We start from the raw sequence: 23095 nt of genomic DNA, 5'->3' as shown, positions 1-23095 counted from the left end.
ATAGTTTCAGGGGACATACATTCTAGTGGGTTATTCACTGCAAATCTTTGAAGTTCTTTTCAAATCTTAAAGCATTTCTTCACTTTTTGAGTAACTTCTCATTAATACAATTAAATAACTTAGTTGTTCTTGTTGTTTTTTGAGATGGAGTCTTGCTCTGTTGCCCAGGCTGGAGTGCAGTGGTGCGATCTCGGCTCACCGCAACCTCCGCCTCCCGGGTTCAAGTGATTCTCCTGCTTCAGCCTCCCGAGTAGCTGGGACTACAGGCACTGAGCCTGGCTAATTTTCAGTATTTTTTGTAGAGACGGGGTTTTCCCATGTTGGTCAGGCTGGTCTTGAACTTGTGGCCTCAGTGGATCTGCCTGCCTCGGCCTCCTAAAGTTTTGGGATTACAGGCATGAGCCACCGCACCCGGCCATAACTTAGTTGTTTAATGCTTCTTTACACTTAGGATTTGAGTTTCGTGAGAGTAAAGACTTGTACACAGAAAGTGCACATTAAGTATTTGTGGAATGAAGGAATGGTGTGCTGTCATCATACAGAAGAATGTGGTGGAATATCAATATGTTACAATGGTTCTATAATGATAGAGATAAGTAATTAAAATGATTTGAGATAACTGTACCTATTGAAGTCAACTGGCAAACAAATAGAAACATTGTATTTGAAAATCATAACTGGAAAAAATATTTATTGTGAATGTAGGTATTATTTATCTGTTGATTAGCCTGACTTCTGAAGTAACATTTAACACTGTATACTTGGAAATCAGGAGTTGCTGATCTTTTGTTGATATATCCTGATATCTTAGAGAGCGAGAACTTAGAAAAAGGCACAGTTAGTAATTCCAAGACCTCAGTGTTATTTTTTTGTTTCAATTTACTAGCCACCTACGTTTACTTTCACCAAACTAAAATCCCGATTTAAATTATGTGATCCTTCTATAGAGCATTTGAATACATTGTCAAATTGCATTAAAGTTTTATTCATCTGCCAGAGTGTAATGCTTGGCTTGTATTAGTAATCGCAGCATTGTTTAACCTGTGTGTCTGATCTCTTCTAGGCTGCCAAGCGAGGGATTCTTTCATCTGGTCGGGGCAGAGGAATTCATTCAAGAGGTCGAGGTGCAGTTCATGGCCGAGGCAGGGGGCGAGGGCGAGGACGAGGTGTGCCTGGTCATGCTGTGGTGGATCACCGTCCCAGGGCATTGGAGATTTCTGCATTTACAGAGAGCGATAGAGAAGATCTTCTTCCTCATTTTGCGGTACTTTCTTACTGCTCAACAAAACAAATACTGATAATCATCACTGGGGATAGTAGACATATTTAAAGAGGATGTTATGAAAAGGACATAAGTAATTCCAACTCGTTAATCTGAACAAAGGGTTTGAATAATCTTTAATTTTTTTGTTATTTTAAAAACAAACTGTAGGATTTGTGTAATTATCTAGAAGAGACATTACTATTCTTACACTTAGTAGGCCATGAAGTATTGTGAAGTGAACAATATAAACTTTATTGTTTCAGAGAGGGAAGACTTGTAGTTTAGTTTTATTTGATATTTACTTTTAAAGAAAAAGTTAACATATTGCATGGGCCATCCAGATTTTTAAAAATTAAAATAGGGTTTGTATTTGTTAAAAATGTATTCTTGATCTAGTTGACCCAGTATTGAAACAAGATAAAATTTTGACCTATGATCTAGAAGTTGCCTTAGTCTGTGTCAGGGTGTAATGAAAAAGACTTTATCTAATGGTAATAGATTGACCTACAAGAAGGGAGAATGGGATTCTAGTCTCTGTTAATCCATTATTTAACTTGGACTTCCTGGGATTTATTAGACTCGTGTTCAAAATGAAGATTATACCTGCTGAATGACCCTTTCATCCCAAATGCTGTGATTCTTAGTGGTATCCCAGAGGTTGGTTACTAAGCATCAGTTTTACCCTCAGCATTATATTTAATAGTAGTTGCTCTGGAGATATGAAGGAAATAATCAGTTATTTATCCTCAGGGCTTTTAAATATATCAATTTAACACAGAGTAAACTACAGACATAATTTATAATGAAATTATAATTTATTAAGCACTATAAATACTTTAGTAACTTAGAGAAGTATCACACTGGCATATGATGGAAAAAACAAAGGAAAGTTTCATGAAGTAGTAAAACTGTAGTTTAGATCTTAAAGAATAGGTAAGCTAGTAGGTAGGTACGTAAATGATTTAACCTTTTGAAAATTCAGACTTAGGTGTTATTGGAGGCTTGCAGCAGTTACAGATATTTTGTCGGGACATAAGCAGATATTGACAGAAATGGTTTATGTTTAAGAAATAACCAAAATGATTAGTATTTAAGAATGAGGAGTCTAAAGTCCTGTTCTTGATGGATTTGAAGGGATAAAGAAAGGAATTAGAGAACTAGAAAGGAGCTTGGAGATAAATCTTGCCCAACTCTTCCCTGCTGTGTACCCCACTTCCACACCTTCCACAAGAGAAAGGAGATCCAGATAATTTGTATGTTGTGTATAGTTTTACAACTAATCAGGAAACTAACAACGAATGTGCTAAAATAATCCAAACAGACAAAGTGAGTTTGTTGTGAGTATGTTTTGGTGAGACTAAAGTTCTTTTGGCGGGAGAAGTATTCAGAGCCTCTAAATAAAAATTCTGACATGCATTTGGACATTCAAATTTCACTCTAAAGTTCACATTTAAATTATTAGTCTTAAGTTTAGTTGAAGTTTAGCTTATTTCTCTCAACCTATAATTTGAACACATGGTGGATGTCAAAGAAAAAAATTGACATTATTTAATATCTGTAATATTAAAGGGCCATTAACTATTACAAATTGTGATTAACAAAAATGCTGTATATTCCAGTACCAGTAGTAATAGTAATAAATATTATAACTGAAAACCTGTAGAATACTTACTTTGTGTCAGGTATGCCCTCTGAGTGCCTTATGATAATTCATTATGAGTTATTTGGATAACCCTGAGAGGTAGATACCTTTATTATGCCCATTTTAGAGATGAAGAAAATGATGCATGATGAGGTTAAGTAACTTGTTTACACAGCTAATAACTGGCAGAGCTAGAATCTTAGTGGCTCTAGGACATTCTCTTTACTGTGCTCTACAGAACATTTTTATGATATGTATGGATCTAAGGAGATTAGTTATAAACTTTGGGGGTGTAAGAAGGAAGATATTGGTAATGATATATAAAGGACTAGAATTTTGTGGGATAAAGGTTGCTGTTTGTAGAAAAATCCTCCCACACATGAGGGAAAAAAGTCCAACAAACCACAAACAGGAATAATATAATGTTTTTAGTGTTTAAATGTTCTAAACAAGTATAAAGTACAGTGGAGTGTGTAGTAAGCAAAACCATGGTCAGTTAGAATGTTAAACTTTTGAATCAAGAGAACTGTAATCTCGTCCCAGTAATTAACAATTAACTTTGAGGAAGTTAACTTAAATTTTCTTTTTCTTTCTTTCACCATTTATTGGGAATGATACCAAAAACTCATAGAAATTCTGAGGATTCAGTATGTTGCTTAAGAAAGAGTTTATCTTGGGATTGGTTTAATGAGTATAAGAGGAAAGTTAGCAAGAAAGCTCAGGCTTTGACCATTATTTCCTTCATTTAAAGCATAGTTCAGTCGAGTATAAGTCTTACTAATTCTGGGAAGTGTGAATTGTGAGTAAGATTGGAATATAGGACCACCTTTTATCTTATAATATCAAACACTAAAATAAGTTGCTCACTATACTTTTCTGTTAACCATTATGAATTGGTATGTACTATGGGTTATATTTATTAGTATTTTAATGTTTTTTAATACCATTAGGATTTTTGGATATTTCAAAATATTTATTTGGAGGAAATACTTTTTTTTTAATTTAAAGCAATATGGTGAAATTGAAGATTGTCAGATTGATGATTCTTCACTTCATGCAGTCATTACATTCAAGACAAGAGCAGAAGCTGAAGCAGTAAGTTTTCAAAATAATTTATCAATTCAGATTTAAATGATTTATAAGTATTACTTTCAAGTTTTAATATAAATGAATTTTTTTTAACTTACTAGATAATATGCTTTGATAATAGGTAGAACACCTGAAGTGGAATTCATGCCCTCAAAGAATGTCCTAATGCAGTTAAGCAATTCTGTGTATAACGTAATACAATTAAAATACGTATTTAGTCACCAAGTGGAATGTCAAATTGTGTTGTCATGAGATACCAGGGATTCTCCTTTCTTTCTTTTTCATAGTAGATAGGGCCACCCCACTACCCATTATTCTTTTTTTTCAGCTGACCCAAAACAGGATCTGCTTTGGCCGAATGAGTGGTGAGGGATAAGGTACAAGCAGTTCTAATGTCTACCCATCTTAACCATTCCTCATCTGCTGCTTTCTGGTCTCATCAGGGTGAACTCTAAAAGAAGTGTCCCTAGTTCAGCATAACCCCAACTAGACTTCTGTGACTTTTTGCCTAAGACATGGTATATACCTCTAACTTTGAGGGTACTTTTAGTAAGGTTACCTTAAACCATCAATCTTGAATTGTCTTTCCAAGGACTGACCGGAATATATGCAACCTTGTCTTTCATTTGGGTTCCAAAGATTTAAAAAAAGGAAAATGGGAGTGAGGTGTGGGGGATTCATAGGAGCCTTTTTTGCCCTGTGTGTTCTTTCTTCAGGAATTATAGAGAAGACAATGTCACTGTTTTGTCCTTGCCATTGTTTCAGGGATGAAATAGTTTTCCAAATGAAAGAGTGGGATGCTTTTCACAAGTTTTAAATTGATTACAACTTAAATAAGTTTTGAAAAAACCTCTAAATTTATTTATCCTCTTTGTAGTGAATGTTCTCTGCCAGCACAGTGGTACATTGCTTACCTGATAGAAATTATTTTCAAAAGTAAGATTGGTTTGTAAATTTTGGGAGGGATATTTTTGTCAGGTATCTCTGTTAGTTGTCATTGGAAAGTTTCCATTTTTCTTTGCTTTCTGAGATAAGTTGCATTGGAAATACATTTTTTAAAATTTTAATAGAATTCATTTGTGAAACTATCAGCATCTAATGGTTAAACGTGTCTTTACAGGCTGTTCTGTAGAAATGATTGGTTTAGGTTTATCTCTTCTGACTTTAGTTTAGTACTTTGGTAGTTTTTTCAAAAGTTATCTTTTTAATCTAGATTATCAGCTACATTTGCATTGGGAGGCAAATTTTATCTTCATCCGATACTATTTCCCCCCTTTCATATTTTGTGGATTTGTACCTGTAGCTCCACTTTCACCTTTTTTGACCACTACCTCCTTGCTCAAGTAGGCATCCTGTAGAGCACGTTTAAACATGGTGTTCCTTAACATTTTATAAATGGCTATACAGTTGACTTTTTAAAATATATTTTAATGAAATTTTAAAGTACATGCGTAACTCTTGAAGCACTGCCATAGCATACTTTAGAAAATTATTTATATTATTTGTACTGTTTTATTTATTTATTTATTTATTTTTGAGACGGAGTCTTGCTCTGTCGCCCAGGCTGGAGTGCAGTGGCCGGATCTCAGCTCACTGCAAGCTCCGCCTCCCGGGTTTAGGCCCTTCTCCTGCCTCAGCCTCCGGAGTAGCTGGGACTACAGGTGCTTGCCACCACGCCCAGCTAGTTTTTTTTTGTAATTTTTAGTAGAGACGGGGTTTCACCATCTTAGCCAGGATGGTCTCGATCTCCTGACCTCGTGATCCGCCTGTCTGGCCTCCCAAAGTGCTAGAATTACAGGCTTGAGCCACCGCACCCGGCCTGTTTGTACTGTTAAAAAGCAGTACAAAGCAGATTAATACAATACAATACAGTTCAGAAATAGACCTAAGTTTATACAGTCATGTGCCACTTAAGAGGGATATGACCTGAAAAATGTGTTGTTAGACAATTTCATTGTGCATACATCACAGAGTGTATTTGCACAATCTAAAATGATATAACCTACTACACACCTACACTATATGGTATAGCCTGTTGGTCTTAGGCTACGAAACTGTGGCATTGTGTTAACTATACTGAATACTGAGGCAGTTGTAACACAATGGTAAGTATTTGTGTAGGTAAATATATCTAAACATAGAAAAGATACAGTAAAAATAACGTATAAAAGATAAAACATAGTATACCTGTACGGGGTACTTACCATGAATGGCGTTTGCAGGACTAGAAATTGCTGTGGGTGAGCTAGTGAGTGAATGTAAAGGCCTAGGACATTACTATCCTATTTTATAAACTTGTACTTTAGACCTTATAAACACTGCACAGTTAGGCTATACTAAGTTTATAGAAACATTTTATCTTTCTTTAATAATAAATTAACCTTAGTTTGCTATAACCGTTACTTTTAAACTTTACGATTTTTAGACTTTTTGACTCTTGTAACACTACTTAGCATAAAACACAGACACGCTGCACGGCTGTACAAAAATATTTTCTTTCTTTATATCCTTATTCAATAAGCTTTTGTCTATTTTTAACTTTTTTTAAATGTTTTACTTTTTAAAGTTTTTAATTAAAAACTAAGACACAAGCACATACATTAGCCTGTGCCTAAACAGGGTCAGAATCATCAGTATCACTGTTTTCTACCTTTACGTCTTGTTCCACTGGAAAATTTTGAGGGACAGTAACACACACACAGTTGTCATAGGCAATGTGTGTATCATAGGCAATGGCCTACGATAACAATTCCTTCTTCTGAAATACCTCCTGAGGAACCCGCCTGAGACTGTTTTATAATTAATTTTTTAAAAAAATGAGTACACTGTAAAATAATGATAAAGAGTATAGTATAGTAAATACATAAACTAGTAACAGTCATTTGCCGTCCATATTCAAGTATTATGCTGTACATAATTGTGCGTGCCATACTTTTATATGACTGGACTGGCAGCACAATCAGTTTGTTTACACCAGTATCACCGTGTGAACAAGGTATTATGATAGTTACAAGGTCACTAAGCAATAGGAATTTTTCAGGTTTATTAAAATCTTAGGGGACCACTGTCGTATATAGTCATTGTTGACCAAAACATTGTTCTGCGGTGCCTGACTTTATGAGGATTTTAATGGATCACAAAGGAGATGTTTTAAGTCAAGGAATAAAACAGGTTATTCAGTAAATGATGTTGGGACAATTGACTAGCTATTTGGAAAAAAGACAGCATTATGTCTTTTTAAAATATCCAAATACATATAAATTGGATGAATTTTTTTTCTTTTTTTAATACATAAAACATTTAATACATGCTACAAAATTCTTTTTTAAAAAATAGTGAAAACCTAGAGATTTTTTTTTGAAAATAATATTGAGAGGGCTTTTTAGGGTATGGCACGATATTCATAAAGGAAAACATTGGTAAATTTCAGTACCTGAAAAATTTTAAACTTGTTTATGACAAAAACGAACAACAACAACGCCTTTCTGTCCAATAAAAAGTGCATCATAAAACCAAAGTCCAATTGGGGAAAATATTTTGCCCAAAATATCACCAAATTTCATTCAATTAGAAAAATGCAAGCAGCACAGATTGTGAAAAAAGTCAAGAAACATTTAGCTTCTAATAGAAAGTCACACAAGATGCACAAATACACAAGATTGTTCATATCTGTAGAAATTGCTTTAGTTACGCTAAATATGTACTATATATGGCCATTCAAGAAAAGTGACAGATTTATTGGTATGGACATTGAGAGATATTTATAAAAAGAATTGGGTTAATAATTTAACCATGAAGTTATAAACTAGTATGTTTCCATATACATATCATACATATTTGTATACAGAAGTTTTTAGTATGTGTATAGAAAAATATATGTAGGATTTGACTCCGAATTCTTCACAGAATAGTGATCATCTTTTAGGGCTAGGGATAATCATGAACTGTGCTTTTTTACATTATGTGGCCTGAAATTTTGAATCTTTGTAAAAAATAAAATGGGTGGTTTGCAGCGGGAATTGTTTAAACTTTAAAAATTTTATGTTGCACTTACCTGAAATATTGGTTTCTTGAACTTTTCTAATATAAAAACATAGTTTTATCAAAATGAAAGTATAATTATGGAGTATGTTTCTTATAACATCAGAAGTTCTTAGTTTTCCTGAGTAAATTTACATCTTCAGAAAGCAAAAACTCAGTTCTTTCAAAAATTTACACAGCCTGATTCTCAAGTTTGTAATGGAGCAATGTTAATAAAAACTTTGAAAATCCTCTTGTAATTAAAGTTGAAACTTTAGAAAGTTTTAGGCTCATCTTATAGATTTGAGGAGCTTTGTGCTGAATATAGAGATGTGTAAAGTTAGATCATCGGAAATTTTTGTCAATAACTTATTTTTTTAAATGTCAGTAACTCTTTGCTTTTTAGGTGAATTTTTTTAGCTGAATGTAAGGATGAGTTTTATGAGTAGGTATTTTGCATTAAACAGTTGGAATTCCTTATAGTAATATGAAACATTTTTATGTAATAGTGATGGCTTCAAAAAATTGCAACTTATCCTAGAATTGAAATATATGTAAGTACTTTTTAAAAAAATTCTAGTTGTATGGCATTGTGACAAAAATACTCCTGAGCAGCATTTTAATAGGCATGAAATCTTTTAAATTTATCATAAATCTGTATGTGTAGATTTAAAATTTATACCTGGGGATTTTAATACCACACAACTTATGTCAAATATCATTGAATATGTCATTGCTTCTACATTTCACATTATGCTGTACTTTGAGATTGTATTATAAATCTCATGTGAGTATAAGTTATTTGCAGTATGTTGCTAACAGTGGATTTACCTTAGTTCATATTACTCTAATTTGAATGCAGTTTCCAAACCAGCCACTTGGTATAGCAAGTACTTAGACATGACTGTTTTGTAAGTTCATGTTTTATATTCAGTTATGAAAGCTTAGTAGAAAAATCTTTTTCAATGGAAAAGTTCAGAGGGTTTTTTTTTTCCTTTCATGGAGACACTTACATTTCATATTAGTTTTACAATAAACATTTCATGGTAGTTGGTCATTTGATATAATTTGAAAATAATGTACACATGCAAAATATTTATTAAAGATTAATAATTACTATATACCATTTGTAAATGAACAGTAATTAAAATGAAATAATATATATTTAGCATATTGATCCCAATTTAGACATTGATTCAGACACTAAAACTAGGATCTTGAAGTACCTTGGGATTGTCATCTTAAATAGCAATCATCATTGTGTTATAAACATGTAGACATATTTCTTTTAGTCAAATATTGGCCAGTAGTGAAATAGCTCTATTTTATTATGAGGAATTATTGTTATTTTCTTTTTAAAGGGATTTGCAATTACTAGTCTGATTGTTGGAGTAAATAACCATAAAAAGTAAAGTGTAAATTGTTAATAGTAAATTGAATAGTAAATAAAAAGCAAACAGGTAGATAGCCATCTTCAGTTGTCTTTAACTATTTTAATTTTAATGTTAGGCACTATGAAATTTATTTTTTTCTTCAGAAATTTTTAATGTCTTATATTCCAATATTTTTAATCGTTTTAGGCTGCAGTTCATGGAGCTCGTTTCAAAGGGCAAGATCTAAAACTGGCATGGAATAAACCAGTAACTAATATTTCAGCTGTTGAAACAGAAGAAGTTGAGCCTGATGAAGAAGAAGTATGTTATTTTTTTTTTCCACTTATTTTTACCCTTAATCGTTCGTAGCTTTTATATAAAATGTGATTTTTGTGGCTGTGATTTTAACATAAAACTTTTATTCCTGACCCATAGTCCAGGCAGGGGATATCAGATAAATGCAAACAACTTTAAATTTTCTGGATAATGAGAAGAACTGTGGATTGCTAATTCAAAAAGAATATATGAAAATCATATATATACTCCATTTTTATTTACCCTTAGAGACAATAATTATTCATTAGCTTTTTATCCACAGGAAATCTTGTAATATCTTAAGTTTTAGGGTAATCTATTCTCAGTTGCTTTGTTAACTTTTCAACTTTCCTTTATTTTAATTCATATATCATTTTAGTCATTAGAATGAATGCCTGTTATATGGTAGATACTGTCATAGGCACAAAAATGAATAAGACACGGTCCCTATCTATCATCAAGGAGCTTATAATCTGAAAAGGGGGGTGGTGGCAGACACATAAGAAACTAGTTACAATAAAAGTCAGACTGTTAACGCTGAATAAAGATTTGAACAACATGCTCTGGAAACTCAGAGGAAGGAGTGATTGTTTCTATCCCGGAAAATTTTAAAGGAGGTATTGACAGTGGAACTGGGCCCTGAGCAATAAAATAGCTTTCATAATCTAGAACTGGAGCTGGGAATATAATTGAGAGGTATTTTAGATGGAGGGATAAGCATCAGGAAAAATGGAAGTGTGCATTTTTCTTTGAGTAACAACAATTAGTCTGATGGCTAAGAGGTATGGGCCAGTGAAGTGGTAGAACCCCTTGAAAGCAAAAACGTAAACAACTCTTATTTAATCACCAAATAAACTTTAGGAGAAAGTTTAACTTAAGAAATAAAGGTAAGGTGGGGAAACTAAATGATTCCATGTTTTACCTTCATAGTGGCACTTCATTTTGTTTGAAGAGCATTTCAAGGCTGTTATACATATCCATAGTCAAATGCAAGAATAAAAATGTATATTTTGAAACTCATATACATGATTTGTCATTTTATATTTTAGATTATACCTTTGTCCTTCCATGAGTTTGAATTGAATGGGGAGAAAAGCAGGAGAGCTCCTGGTATTAGGTATTTTGAAAAGTTTGAAATAGCAGTCTGAGAAGTGTTTATGAAGGGAATGGGGAAAAGAAAGGAATGCAATAATAGAAAATGTTTGTTGCATACAGCAGAAAATAAATATAAATATAAATCCTGGTAGAATTTTATACAAGTCATTGGTTGATTTTAGTATTCAAGGTTAGGAGGGTAAATTAGAGAAAACTTACTGTTTTCTTTTTTAAAAAAGTTTGACCAATATTTTAAAGTTACAGAAGATGGCGTAATTTGCTAAAGAGAGGCAGGAAAAAATGGCATGTACAAAGGCTTAATTTGATAATTTGTTTAGTGTGTTTCATGCAAGCAATAGAATAGATCATATAGAGAAACCATCGAGTGGTTAAATGTCGCTTTTGCTTGTTTTGTGAATGTTCTAGCTATAAAAATGCCTTTTGTATTCAACTCTGTTGAGAGAGATCAGTATTTAAAAGTGTCACCTTTTTTTTCTTTTCTTTTTTTTTTGGGTAAATTCCTAAATACATTTTAACCTAAAGTTTCAGGAAGAGTCTTTGGTGGATGACTCATTACTTCAAGATGATGATGAAGAAGAAGAGGACAATGAATCTCGTTCTTGGAGAAGATGATTTGACTGATCATTGATCTACATATGCTAGAACTCTACCTGTGTTTCATTAGTATTATCTAATGTACTTTTACATATTTGTAAAAACAATTTTTGGTAAAATGTGATGAAGATGGATTTCACAAATAGACAAAAAAGAAGAAAACTACCTTCTGATCTTGTATTTTGAAAGATTGATGTTTGCATTTTATTTCAGTAAACAATTGCTAAAGACATCACACTAGAAACATATGCAATGTTTTTATTACATACTTCTACTGGACATTACAGAATTCTTTGGGTTCTTTGTAATTTAATGAATAGGTCTGAAAACTTATGACCAATACTTGTTATAACTTAGAGGATTTTGTTTTATTCCAAATAAGGAATGAATTTGCATTTAAAATCTTAATGAATGTTTTCAAAACTGAATAGATAACATAGTACTCTAACTAAAGTCTCCAAGTTATGTATTATAATATTACATAGTAGTATGCTTAGGCTTTACTATGTATTAGCCTTTTGTTGGACTGTGTATGTATTTTACCATATGGGTTTTAATGATAATGGTGTATGACTGCTTTACATGAGTCCTTATGCATCCGAATGTTATAATAAAGTGGAATGGTCTCTTAAAAAAAAAAAAAAAGAAAAGAAAAAAGCAATGACAAAAAAAAAAAAGAAAAAAAAAAGCCAAGACAATGTTCCTTGATTTAAAAAAAGAAAAGAAAAGAAAAGAAAAAACAAAAGAAAAAACTTAAAATAGACCATTCCAGATGGTGATCTACCCTTCCCCCCAGTTATCACAAAAGGAGCTATAATCACTAATTTATTCTTAATAATAATGGTTACTGGTACCCTTACAATAATGTACAATCCAATGTTTAAAAATTATACCACTTGAGTTTGGTTTGATCCTATAAATTTTCAACAAATGTCTTAAAATTTAAAAGCAGGCTGATTAGTTTGGAACCAGACTACAAGTAGAGCTAACATTTGGTGAATAAGAAAACATCACATTACATTTTGGATGTATGAAAGAAAACTTGACCATTTGAAGATAAATGAATAAAGAAATGTACTATAGATACTACTTTAGGAAAACACTGTTTGGTAAGTGTTCCAGTCTGATATTTTAAGTGTGTACTTCCTATACTTGTATAAAAATCTTTGACGTTTGCAACAATACTGTGATTTTTTTAAGTGGATTTCTTTTGCAAGTGAACATGATCATTGCAAGTTGATACAGCAGTTTCCAGGAAATGAATGCATTCTTTGTAGAATGGGGGTGGGAGATTACATATTTATATTTTAAAATTCATTTCGATTGCAAGTGTTTCTGCCTCTCTTAAGATGATAGTGATAATATTTAAAAAATCACATTTAAAAAATTACTTTCTTCCATATTGGGGTCCTCACAATCAAAAGCTGTTGTTCCACCACCACCATAGTCTTCTGCCAGTGGAGTAACTTAAGGATGCTGTTCTTTTTCTTCTTCCCCATACCCCACTAATTGGGGTTGAAGTGTGTACTTTCTTGATGGTAACACTATTTCATAGAAATGCTTTGCCTTGCAATTCGTGTATACGTTTATATTTAAAATTTCAAAATCAGATTTCAGTTGTCAAAATAGTGACTTTGCTGAAAAAGTCACTATTTTTACTTATATATTTAAATCAAAGATCTATTTTTATGTAGTCTCTTGTATGTTGACTATGTGCTATTCTGATTCATTAGGTAAGTTTGTTTTCTTTTCTTTTTAGTAGTCGTGAAAGGTGCCAAATTGGCAGAGGCTCACGTTTCTTCTCTTTACACCAAACAGGTATTATAAAGAAAGTAAATCTTTCAAAGGCCAGTTAAATCTCCATGCTGATTTTTGGCTTTATAATTTGATTAGTATGTTTTAGCCTGATATTTCAAAAGTTTAAAAATTCCCTTATAATGTAACTGAAAATACGTATTCTGTTTATTTCAGTCCATGAATAGCTAATCTGTTTTCCTAGCCTAAAATTTCCAAGTAACCTAGAACTTAAAATATTTTAAGCCATGTTGCTTTTAATGAATCAGAAGACAAATATGTTTCAGTGTGTTCCCAAAGAATGGAGATTAAATCTTATGAACATTAATTAGGTTTACAGTTATATTATCATAGTATTAATATGATTTTAATTATAAATATTACTTAGTATTAAGTTGCTACTGAATATTTTACTTGTTTATAAATACTAGTACTCTACATGTACTTTCATATGTTCTTATTTAAAACTTAGGAAGGAATTGTTAATTTCCATTTTATAGATAAGGAAACTTAGGCTAATAGAGATGGAATGATTTGCCCAGTCATAGCTAGTGGATGAAAATAGATTTGAATTCAAGTATTCTGATTTCAGTGCCAACTTTTTTTTTTTTTTTTAAACTTTATTTTGTTGCTGCTTTCCTAATTATTGATGGAGTGGAACATGAGATTGTGTTTATAGTAAATATGGTAGTTCTTGCCTCAAAGGTACTGCACAAAAGTAGTAGACATTCTACTTGGTCATTCGCCAGTTCATACTTATACCCTCCCTTTTAATACAGCACTTTGTTCATATCTCTGTTACAGTACTTACATTGTAATATAATTTATCTGGTTTATGTCTGTCTTCCCCACTAGATTACAAGCTCCTCTAGGAAGGTGGACCATGTCTTATTCATCATTTTATCTCTAGTGCTTATCACAAAGCCAGGCTTATAGTGGGCACTCAAATGTTTGTTGGATGAATTAATGAATGAATGAATGCATATTTAAATATCCAATCATAGAGTGACAGATACCTCCCTTGTTAATTCTTATCAATTTTCCAAAAATCTCTTGAAAATATCCTCAGTCACTGGGAGCATTTTGCTAAGCAGTTGATACAGTTCAAGTTTGTCACTGGTGGGGTAACAAGTACTGATGGAGGTATACACATATGTAGACTTAGTGGAGTTTCCAGAACATTTAGTAAGGCATTAATATTTTGGGGTAATAAATGTTGTAGTCTGTTTCAGAGGTAAAATACACTTTTCGTTTCTGTCAGTGTGTATGATTAGAAATGCTAAGAGTCACCAGTCTAGTCCATCCCACTAATTTTTATATCCAAAGGTGACCTAGTTTAGAATACTAGACAAGGTTTATAAGAGATTTAGCTTTTGGTCCCAGTTCTGCAACTTAACTCTGTGGCCTTAGGCAAGTCTCTTGCCTTATCCAGGGTGGTTTCCTTGTCTGTAAAGTAAAAAGAGTTGGACTAGATGATCTCTAAGGTCCCTTTTACATCTGTAGTTTCCCTGGTATTATATTAGTGTTTGATACAAAACAATTTAATATAAGCCATTTCTCCCTGTTGTCGTTGTTGTTTTCTATCATTTTATCATTGGAAACAACTTGGATTTGGTTATGATAATTTATATGATGCCTCTTGGTACAATTTTGTGTATAGTGTTCCTACATGCTTGCATTTGCCAGCACAAATCACTTTCAGCCTATAAAATAGAGATGAACTTCTGTATTCACTAGCACTTCCTTTTCCCAATTGTAACTTTTCATTTTCTGTCTAAATTCAGAGTTTTAAAGTAGAAGTACTTGCTAGTAATGCAGATACAGTCAGTTCTCTCACCAGTATGGATTTAAATTCTCCTTTCCATCTCAGTTTATTCTTTAAAAAAAAAAAAAATATATATATATATATATATATATGCGCTACCTAAAACTAGAAACACATTTTTAATTCTGCAGCTCTCCTAACGGATTATTTTGCTTTAGTACAGACCTGGGCTGCAGGCTGAGTTGGGAGTTGGAAAAGGATTGAGGACAGCAATGTAGGTCGCCTCTTCCTACAGGAAAAAATTGAGGAACATTGTGTATTACTGGTTAAAAGATTGATTAGGATTATTTCAAGGGATGGTTGAGTTGTCGTTTTACATATTTCACGCAATATTTTGTGTCTCTACTTAAGCATTGTTGTTTTAAATGTTACTGGATAATTGTAACATATCAAATTAAATTTTATATTTAACTGATACCCAAGCATTCGATGAAAACATGTTGCAGGAATGGGAGAATATTCCATAGCTTTTGTTTTATTGTGATTTGATTAAGTATGACAACTAATAGTTTAAAGACAGGACTTCACTGTTTTAGCTGATTTCCTGTAGAAAGTGTGGCTAAGTTTAATGGAAAGAAATGTCTTCTTACTAGAACTGATTTTGGGGGACTCTATCCACTCTTACTTGGAACACTAACCGTTGCCTATAAGGGTTCAAAAAGGAAGCAACAGTTGCTTATTTGGTATGTTGAAATATCACTGGCTATTTTAGAGTATGAAGCAAACTTTATCAATGTTTTCTCTCTTTTCCCCCTTACAATGTAGACTAATGATAGAAAACTAGTTTTAGTTCTTCTAGAATTTATATAAATTTTGTAAGCTCCACCCAACACACACACACAGACACACACACCCCGCCCCACTTACAAAAGTCTGTATTAACCTTTTAAAACAAAAATTTCCTGCGTGAAATTCTGGCTTAGTTAACTTTTTGGTCTTTCTCTCAGGGCTTTTCTAGTTCTTATAAAATACTATAAATTACAAATGGAAATTTAATGCATAATTAAATTACTAGTGTACAATATTTGTAAGACAAGAAGAAAATTTCCTTTTCCCAGATTTCAGGAACTACCTTGTTCCTGTTAACTTCTTGAACTGGCTAGTTGCTCAAAGGTATGTATACAGGACTTTAGAGAAGAGCAGTTTTTAAATTTTTCCTTTCTGATCATTATATACCTATCAGATGACAACAGATAATCTTCCAAAGTTGCTACCTAAAAATCCTAGGAAAGAAACTGGTAAACATGACTGTCATTCCCAATAATTGCTAATGAAAAACATCAAACTTGCTTAGTAGAAAAACACCTAACTTTCTTGCCGTTTATCCATATTATGTGCTTGTTACGTAATGTAATTAAAAGCATTTTTAAATTCTACTTTTTTTTGTATCTACTTTTTATACTTGCTACTTCCTAAATTCCTAAATTCCTCCCTCACTGTTTATTTCATCCATCTACTCATTTTTCCATCATCCAAAGTAAGCCTCTCCTTATATACCAGGCACTGTCTGATTTCCATATATTCCTTTTATTTTTAATGTGGGCCTTTGTGCTTAGTATACTTTTACTTCATATAATGTGATTAACAAATGAAGTGATTATCATATGGAGTTTAAGGAAATTAGATGTATCTTGCAATTACTTTGACATCTTTGAGAAACCTTAAGAAAATTGTTTCAGTTTTCATTTTTATTTACAAAGTCTTGGAATTTGTTCATGATTTCTTAAAATTTCTTTGCCTACCCACATCTCTGTGAAAATTTTCCATGTCAGTTACTAGTTTTTCTAATGAAAATTTTAGACCATAGATATGTTGTATGCTGTGATCTTTTGCAGCCTAATGTTTGAAGGAAGCATGATGCAGAGAGGTTTTGTTAAAATCATTTTAGCCCAAAGCTTTGTGTAATTTTCCTGCAACTTTGATTTTGATTTCTTTCTCAAATAGATTTTTTTAATGTTTAGAAAAGTTGGAGGTCAATTTATGATGTGATTCAAGTTTTAGATTTATTTGCTATTTTCAAAGTTTTTTTTAATAGTCTTCTCTTTTTCCAGCAGAGAGAGATCATCATTGCCTGAATTCCCTTAGCTTTGTGACTGCAAGAGCAAGACCAGTTCCTGTCTGGAGACGACTGTTACAATAATATCATCCTATTATTTTATGTTCACTCTTTATCAATTTGAACAGATGTTTACATGTACTATAATTAGCATTTTATCTCTACAGTTCTCTAAGAGTACATCTGAGTTCAAAGTGTATCTGAATGTGTGCTCTGACCTTATTCTTAAATGTTTTCTCCCCGTACTTTATAGCCATTTATTTTTTAAACACCTTAAGAAGGAATGAAAAAGTTCTCTTGGATGACGTATATTCAGTCTGAGCCAAATTGAGGATTGTGTCTAGGAAATCTGTAAAGCCATATACTACTGTGTTCATTAGCATGAACAATTTAAAATGAAAATGAATTAAAAAGTTAAACATGAGTTTGGTTTTAATTTTGGGGGGATCTTAAGATGTATTTCTGGGAGTAGGATAGCCACTTAAAATAATTTTGAATAGATGATAAAGTACTTTTTTATGTACTGTAATAGCTTGTACATTTCTTCTGACTATACTTTCTGATGATGTTGCCAAGGTCATTTACCCAAATATTTTTTTAAAAATTCTTAACTCTTCAAAGCCAACAAAATAATTTTCTTCCAAGTGACAAATGATAATCTGTAGATTACAAGTCTTTTAAAACTTATTGTATGTCTTAACATAATTTTTTCACATTTTTTGGACTTTTCAATCAAGACATCAAAGACGACCTTTAAAGCAAGAGGAAATAGTGTCGTGTGCCTAAAATTGGTAAAGACTAGTTTTTACCCATTTTAAGAAGTGTATGTCCAAATTATTTATAAGCAGTATGGCTTAATATGGCTTAGAATTACTTATAAAGAATATGATTAAATCTCATCCTAAATATGTACCCACAATATCCTTTCTATAATGGGCACCATAAGAAATGTTTTCACTTAGTTTCTGAGTATTCCTTCATAGATTCTCAGGAGGCATTTAAAAAGTTGGAAGCTATACTTGGTAGTAGCTATATTAGAAAAGTCCAATTTACACTGATTTTTATTCACCCTCATTTTTATTTTTATCCAGTCATACTACCTTTATCACCTTTTTTTTTTTTTTTTTTTTTTTTTGGTGCAAAGCTGAATATTCTGCAATTTTTTTTTCCCCTTGAGTATGCATTGCATTTGTCATGAAAAATAAAAAGAATGTAATAAACACATCAGTCATAATGTAAATTATCTGTTTTGATCCACATTGGTTGGACACAGCATGGTTAATTCTAGGCTTGGTTAAAGAAAGTACATCATTTAGAAAGTCTTCTAATATTTTAAGGACCTGGTAGATTACAAGGCACTTTTTTTTTTTTTTTAATTGTTAAGACTTTTGGTTCACATTTGCAAACTAGCCACAGGGTGTTCATTGATATTTTCCCAAAATAGTTGAGTATTTTTAATTTTGAACAAAGAATTTTCTGCCCTACTACAGTGGCTTACTGCTAGGGTAAAGACTATTGTCTGAAGACACTATACTTGGTGTTAACAGTGTTGATTGCTTAATGGATATGGACCACATGCCACTACCTGTAGCTTTGTCATCCTGGTGTTTTTGTTTGGTTGGGTTTGGTTTTTCATTTTTTGCTTTTAAAATTAAAAACAAAGCAAAACAAAATTGAAGATACCGTTGAGAATCAGAAGTCAAGATGACTTAACTCTCACGAAGATCACTGCGCTTTTTGAAAATTCCTGTGAGATCTAGTCAGTTACATATTTAAAATCCCCATATGTTGATTAATTAAAGATAAGGTTTTCATTATTTTATTTTCCTAAGTAGGATTCTCATGGAGCTATTGTAGATAACTGTACAGAATCACTTTTGTGTAATTGAATGAAGCAGTTTCCTCTGCATGATTGCATAATGAAAGCCTTTTATATATCTTTATATTTTTCAATATACTTAGATTTTACACTATTAAGCTGCTCTAGTCATGCTATATTTGTTTTTTTAAAAATAGAGTTTATAAATATTTATGCTCAAAATACAGATCAACTGAATATTTTTGGTCTTGTTTACAAGATAAATCATACTTTAAAATGATACAGGCCCCTCAAGTGTCTTAGGAAAAAGTCATTGGTGCTATAAAACCTTTCAATATCATTTTTGAACCCATTGTTCAGACTCTGCTAGGTTTTAATCTGATTGCTTGTGATTTTTGATAATGTAGCAGCAGCATAATTATATAAGTGGTCTCTGATGTGTGGATAAAGAGCTCAGCCCATTAGAAACACTTTGTAATTTAAGAATATGATGCAGAATGACCTTACATTTACTTGTGCCCAGCTTCCCAAAAAGAAATTTGTTAAGAGGAAGGCAGTTAATTTGGCTAGAATCCAAAAACTCATTCAGCATGGCTGTTTTTCCCTTATTTCAAATGAAAAACTTTTCTAATACTAAAATACGTAATCCTGCTTTGCTTTAAATTCCCATATCCATCACTCAAGAGGAGGCATAGTGATTCTTAAATATTCATAGAACATTTGGTGAGTTGTAAAGAGATGTATTATTGCATTGTAGGTTTTTGCATTGATGTGTCGATTTTTTTGTTTTGTCCCCAAGATTTCCTTCCAGCACCTTAATGAATGTTCACATGATAGAATGTTTTAAGTATCAGCAAAGCATTCATGGATGCCTGCTTTTCATTCTCAGAAGGTTAAACCTGTTTTGGGTGTGATGCTACTTCAGAACATATTGTCTGGCACAAGATTTCTTCTAATAAGTGGTTTATTTTAACTCAATTTCTGTGGACTGTTGAATTGAAAAACACCAAAGGCGTCTTCTTGTTTGGAGACTGGATTGTTCCAGTTTTAAATACCTGTGCCCATAAGTATCCCATTTCATGAATGTGTGTTGGCATGGGGAAAAAATTTCCCTGCTCTTTGAGTGGAGCGAAAGCAATTGGTTAAGCTGTAGCAGCTTTTTTGTTTATTTTTTTAAAGTGATAATACAACTTGAACTGAAAAAAGATAAAACTTGAACTAGAAAACTACTCTTGTATGCTTAGAATGTTTATAGTATTAAATGTTTATGTGGGGTTGTCAACATTTTTATTATTTATAGTTGAATTATGTTTTGTTAAATCCATATTTATTATTTTTATATTTTGAAAATTTTTAAAATAAAAGTCTTACTAAAAACAGTTAATGTTTTAAAATTGTCCTACATCTTGCATCAGTTATATTAATTTATACTGGAAAAAAAATTGCATTCATTAGGCATTACATTATTGAGAATTCTGAGAATGTTTATACAAAGAAATGACTTCACATTTCCTCTTCCCCTCTTTACCCTCCTTTTTAAGTTGTATTAAGTCAATTTGGGCACCAATATGTCACTGGCTTAATGTCTCCTCCTTTCACACATACACAAATCCTCATGACCCTTCCCCCTAGTTCCTGACTCCTTTACTGCTTGGAAGTTATTCTCCTTATTCCGCTTGGCAGCCAAAAAATTCTCCTTATTGTAAGTGGTAAGTGTAAAAATACTATTCTGATGTTCAAGAAGGAATACCATAGTTCCTGAAGTGCAATTAGACGCAAAGTGCTTATAATGTCAATTTGCAAAGCTGTTGAAAGTTTTCAGAACTTCTGTAATTTCCACAGTTCATCTGGACCATTTTTCCCCCGATCTGATTTGGCCTGCTTTTCCATCATTCAGCATGTTCATTTCATATTATGTAGTTTATTGAATGATGAATTATTTCGATTTTCATCACATATGTATTTTCTGTCATCTGTGACATGGTAACGTGACACTGCTGCTGCAAGAAAATACATTCTCATCTACAGATCACAAATTTGATAAAAGTCTAGTTAAAAGAGATCTAGTGAAGTAGAGGACTTTGGTTAATAATGGTACAATTATTTTTAAAAGTTACATGTTTGTGTATATACACACAAACATGTATGGCCAGCCCCCGTGGAGTAGTTGCAGATTAAGCATGTTGTCAGCCTTCACTTATCTGAAAAGTATTTCTGCACAATGAATGAATTTGTCCTTTAATCTTCTTTTTAATCATGTAATATTGTGGAGAAGCTAAACATTTTTAAAAGTGTGGAGGTAATATGATAGCCTGTCATTTATAAATGATCTCCAGACATTTTAAAACTGGAATTAAATAATTTTTACTGCCTTGTAACCTTTTTTCCCTTATGATATTGATACTATTTTTAATGGTTCCTCCATTATTTGAAGATGAATCAATGTAATGAATCAGTTCTCATTTTGGGAACTTAACCTCTCCACTTTTTAGTATGAACAATGCTGTGAACATCATGCCTTTGATTATTCATGATATATTCTCAGAACTTCATGGTCAATATATATAGTTTTTAAAACTCGTGATACATTTTGCATTTTCTTTTACAAAGCAGATATGTATAAATACCTAAGCAATAATTTTGCTTTGTTAACAGCATAAGTTATTTTTTCTGAAGTGTGTTAGAACTTACTGAATTTATTCCATATTCATAACAGAAACCAAATTATGCCTAATACAGTGGTTAAGCTCTGCTGTAGTAGTGACACTATTATGGATATTTTACACAATATATAATTGCCAGGATTTTGTATACCATAGCAGATTTTTTTTTCTTGAAACTACAGATGTTTTCTAAATTGTCAAGAAACTTTTGATAGTCTCATCATGAGTATCTATTGAAATATATGGGAGATAATCTTTATTTTTATTAAATAAGGTAAAATAAATGCCAGAAGCAGGATTGGAATTTTCATTTCTTATACTATATTTACTGTGAGAATTCACAGAACCGCCAAATAAAAACTCATAACAAAGACGTCCCCAATATTTTTAATCAACACTCCAAATGCCTTTTCTCCAGAAAAGCAATTTGTGTTTTCCCCCATGAACTTCATACTGATACAAATAAAGCATCAATTGGACTATGAAAAGAAAACTAGATAATGTTTTTCCTTTTTTTTTTTTTTTTTTTTTTTGGTCATAAACAGAAAAGGCTTTTTTTTTTTTTTCTTTTGAGGCAGGGTGTTATTCTGTAGCCCAGGTTCGAGTGCAGTGGCTGATCTCGGCTTGCTGCAACCTTGACCTCCCTGGGCTTAGGCAACCCTGTCTCGGCTTCCCAAGTAGCTGGGACTATAGGCACGCACCAGCACGCCTGTCTCATTTTTGTATTTCTTGTGGAGACGGTTTGCCAGATTTCCCAGACTGGTCTGGAACTCCAGCTCACATAATCTGCCTGCCTCCGCTTCCCAAAGTGCTGGGATTACAGGTGTAAGCAGCAGCGTCCTGTTCATTTTTGAAACCATAATTCATTTCATTGGAAAGAAAATTTCCTGCAAACCATGAATATTTTCGTTAGCTATTCATATAGTGGTCGTGTTTTTATTCAAGTGGAAATGAGAACATTTTGTACACGTATGACATTACTTTGAATATTCAAGGGTTTGCAATACTATTGACAGTTTTCTTAAATTCTCAGTCTTTGTTTCACTTTATAAATCTAAGATGTGTGTTACTAAAGCAGTAGTACATTTTGTATTCGGAGCTCCAAATCATGAAACTGATTATCTAGTATGCAGTGTATTTATTTGGGGGATTTTGAATTTAGGACATAGGTTAATAAAAAGACCATTTCATACTTCTGATTTTTAAGAAGAAAAAGTACAAGTGACAACAAAGCCTTTGAAGTCTTTGACATTTTTTAACTTTTAATGTTAAAATGTTTTTTGTTTATCCCAGAGCTATATAAACCAAATCTGTCTGGAAATACAGGTGAATATTCATAATGTCAAGGACATTTCAAACCAGTTTCTGAAGGTTATTATCTATGACTTCAGACTTGAAAAATTTCCTGTATTTTCAAATTGGAAATGTTAAGAAATACTTAAAAATGATATGTTTATAATGTTGGAGTTAGAAATTGTCAAAGTAGTTGAATAATGTTCCAATTTTACATTTTTTTATCAACTTA

General features: G+C 32.3%; 1 protein-coding gene across 16 annotated transcripts in view; it reads left to right on the top strand.

Annotated features, from left to right (window-relative positions):
• Positions 1 to 20286, top strand: part of RBM26 (RNA binding motif protein 26) — an 88875-nt gene extending 68589 nt beyond the window's left edge. For 11 of the 16 annotated variants that reach the window (XM_031655932.1, XM_031655925.1, XM_003913973.4 and 8 more), the window contains 6 exons: positions 1064 to 1264; positions 3915 to 4001; positions 9596 to 9709; positions 11342 to 12522; positions 13173 to 13231; positions 17084 to 17507. In XM_031655932.1, coding sequence (XP_031511792.1) covers positions 1064 to 1264; positions 3915 to 4001; positions 9596 to 9709; positions 11342 to 11431 — 492 coding nt within the window. In that variant the 3' untranslated portion in view covers positions 11432 to 12522; positions 13173 to 13231; positions 17084 to 17507. Of the gene's footprint in view, positions 1 to 1063; positions 1265 to 3914; positions 4002 to 9595; positions 9710 to 11341; positions 13232 to 17083 lie in introns of all 16 variants that reach the window. The other 5 variants (XM_009192073.3, XM_009192069.4, XM_031655921.1 and 2 more) reach the window with 4 other exon arrangements.
• Positions 20287 to 23095: the final 2809 nt, after the last annotated feature.

Source organism: Papio anubis, chromosome 15 (assembly GCF_008728515.1).
Source record: "Papio anubis isolate 15944 chromosome 15, Panubis1.0, whole genome shotgun sequence".
Classification (NCBI taxonomy): Eukaryota; Metazoa; Chordata; class Mammalia; order Primates; family Cercopithecidae; genus Papio; species Papio anubis.
This window is presented reverse-complemented; position numbering and strand designations above follow the sequence as displayed.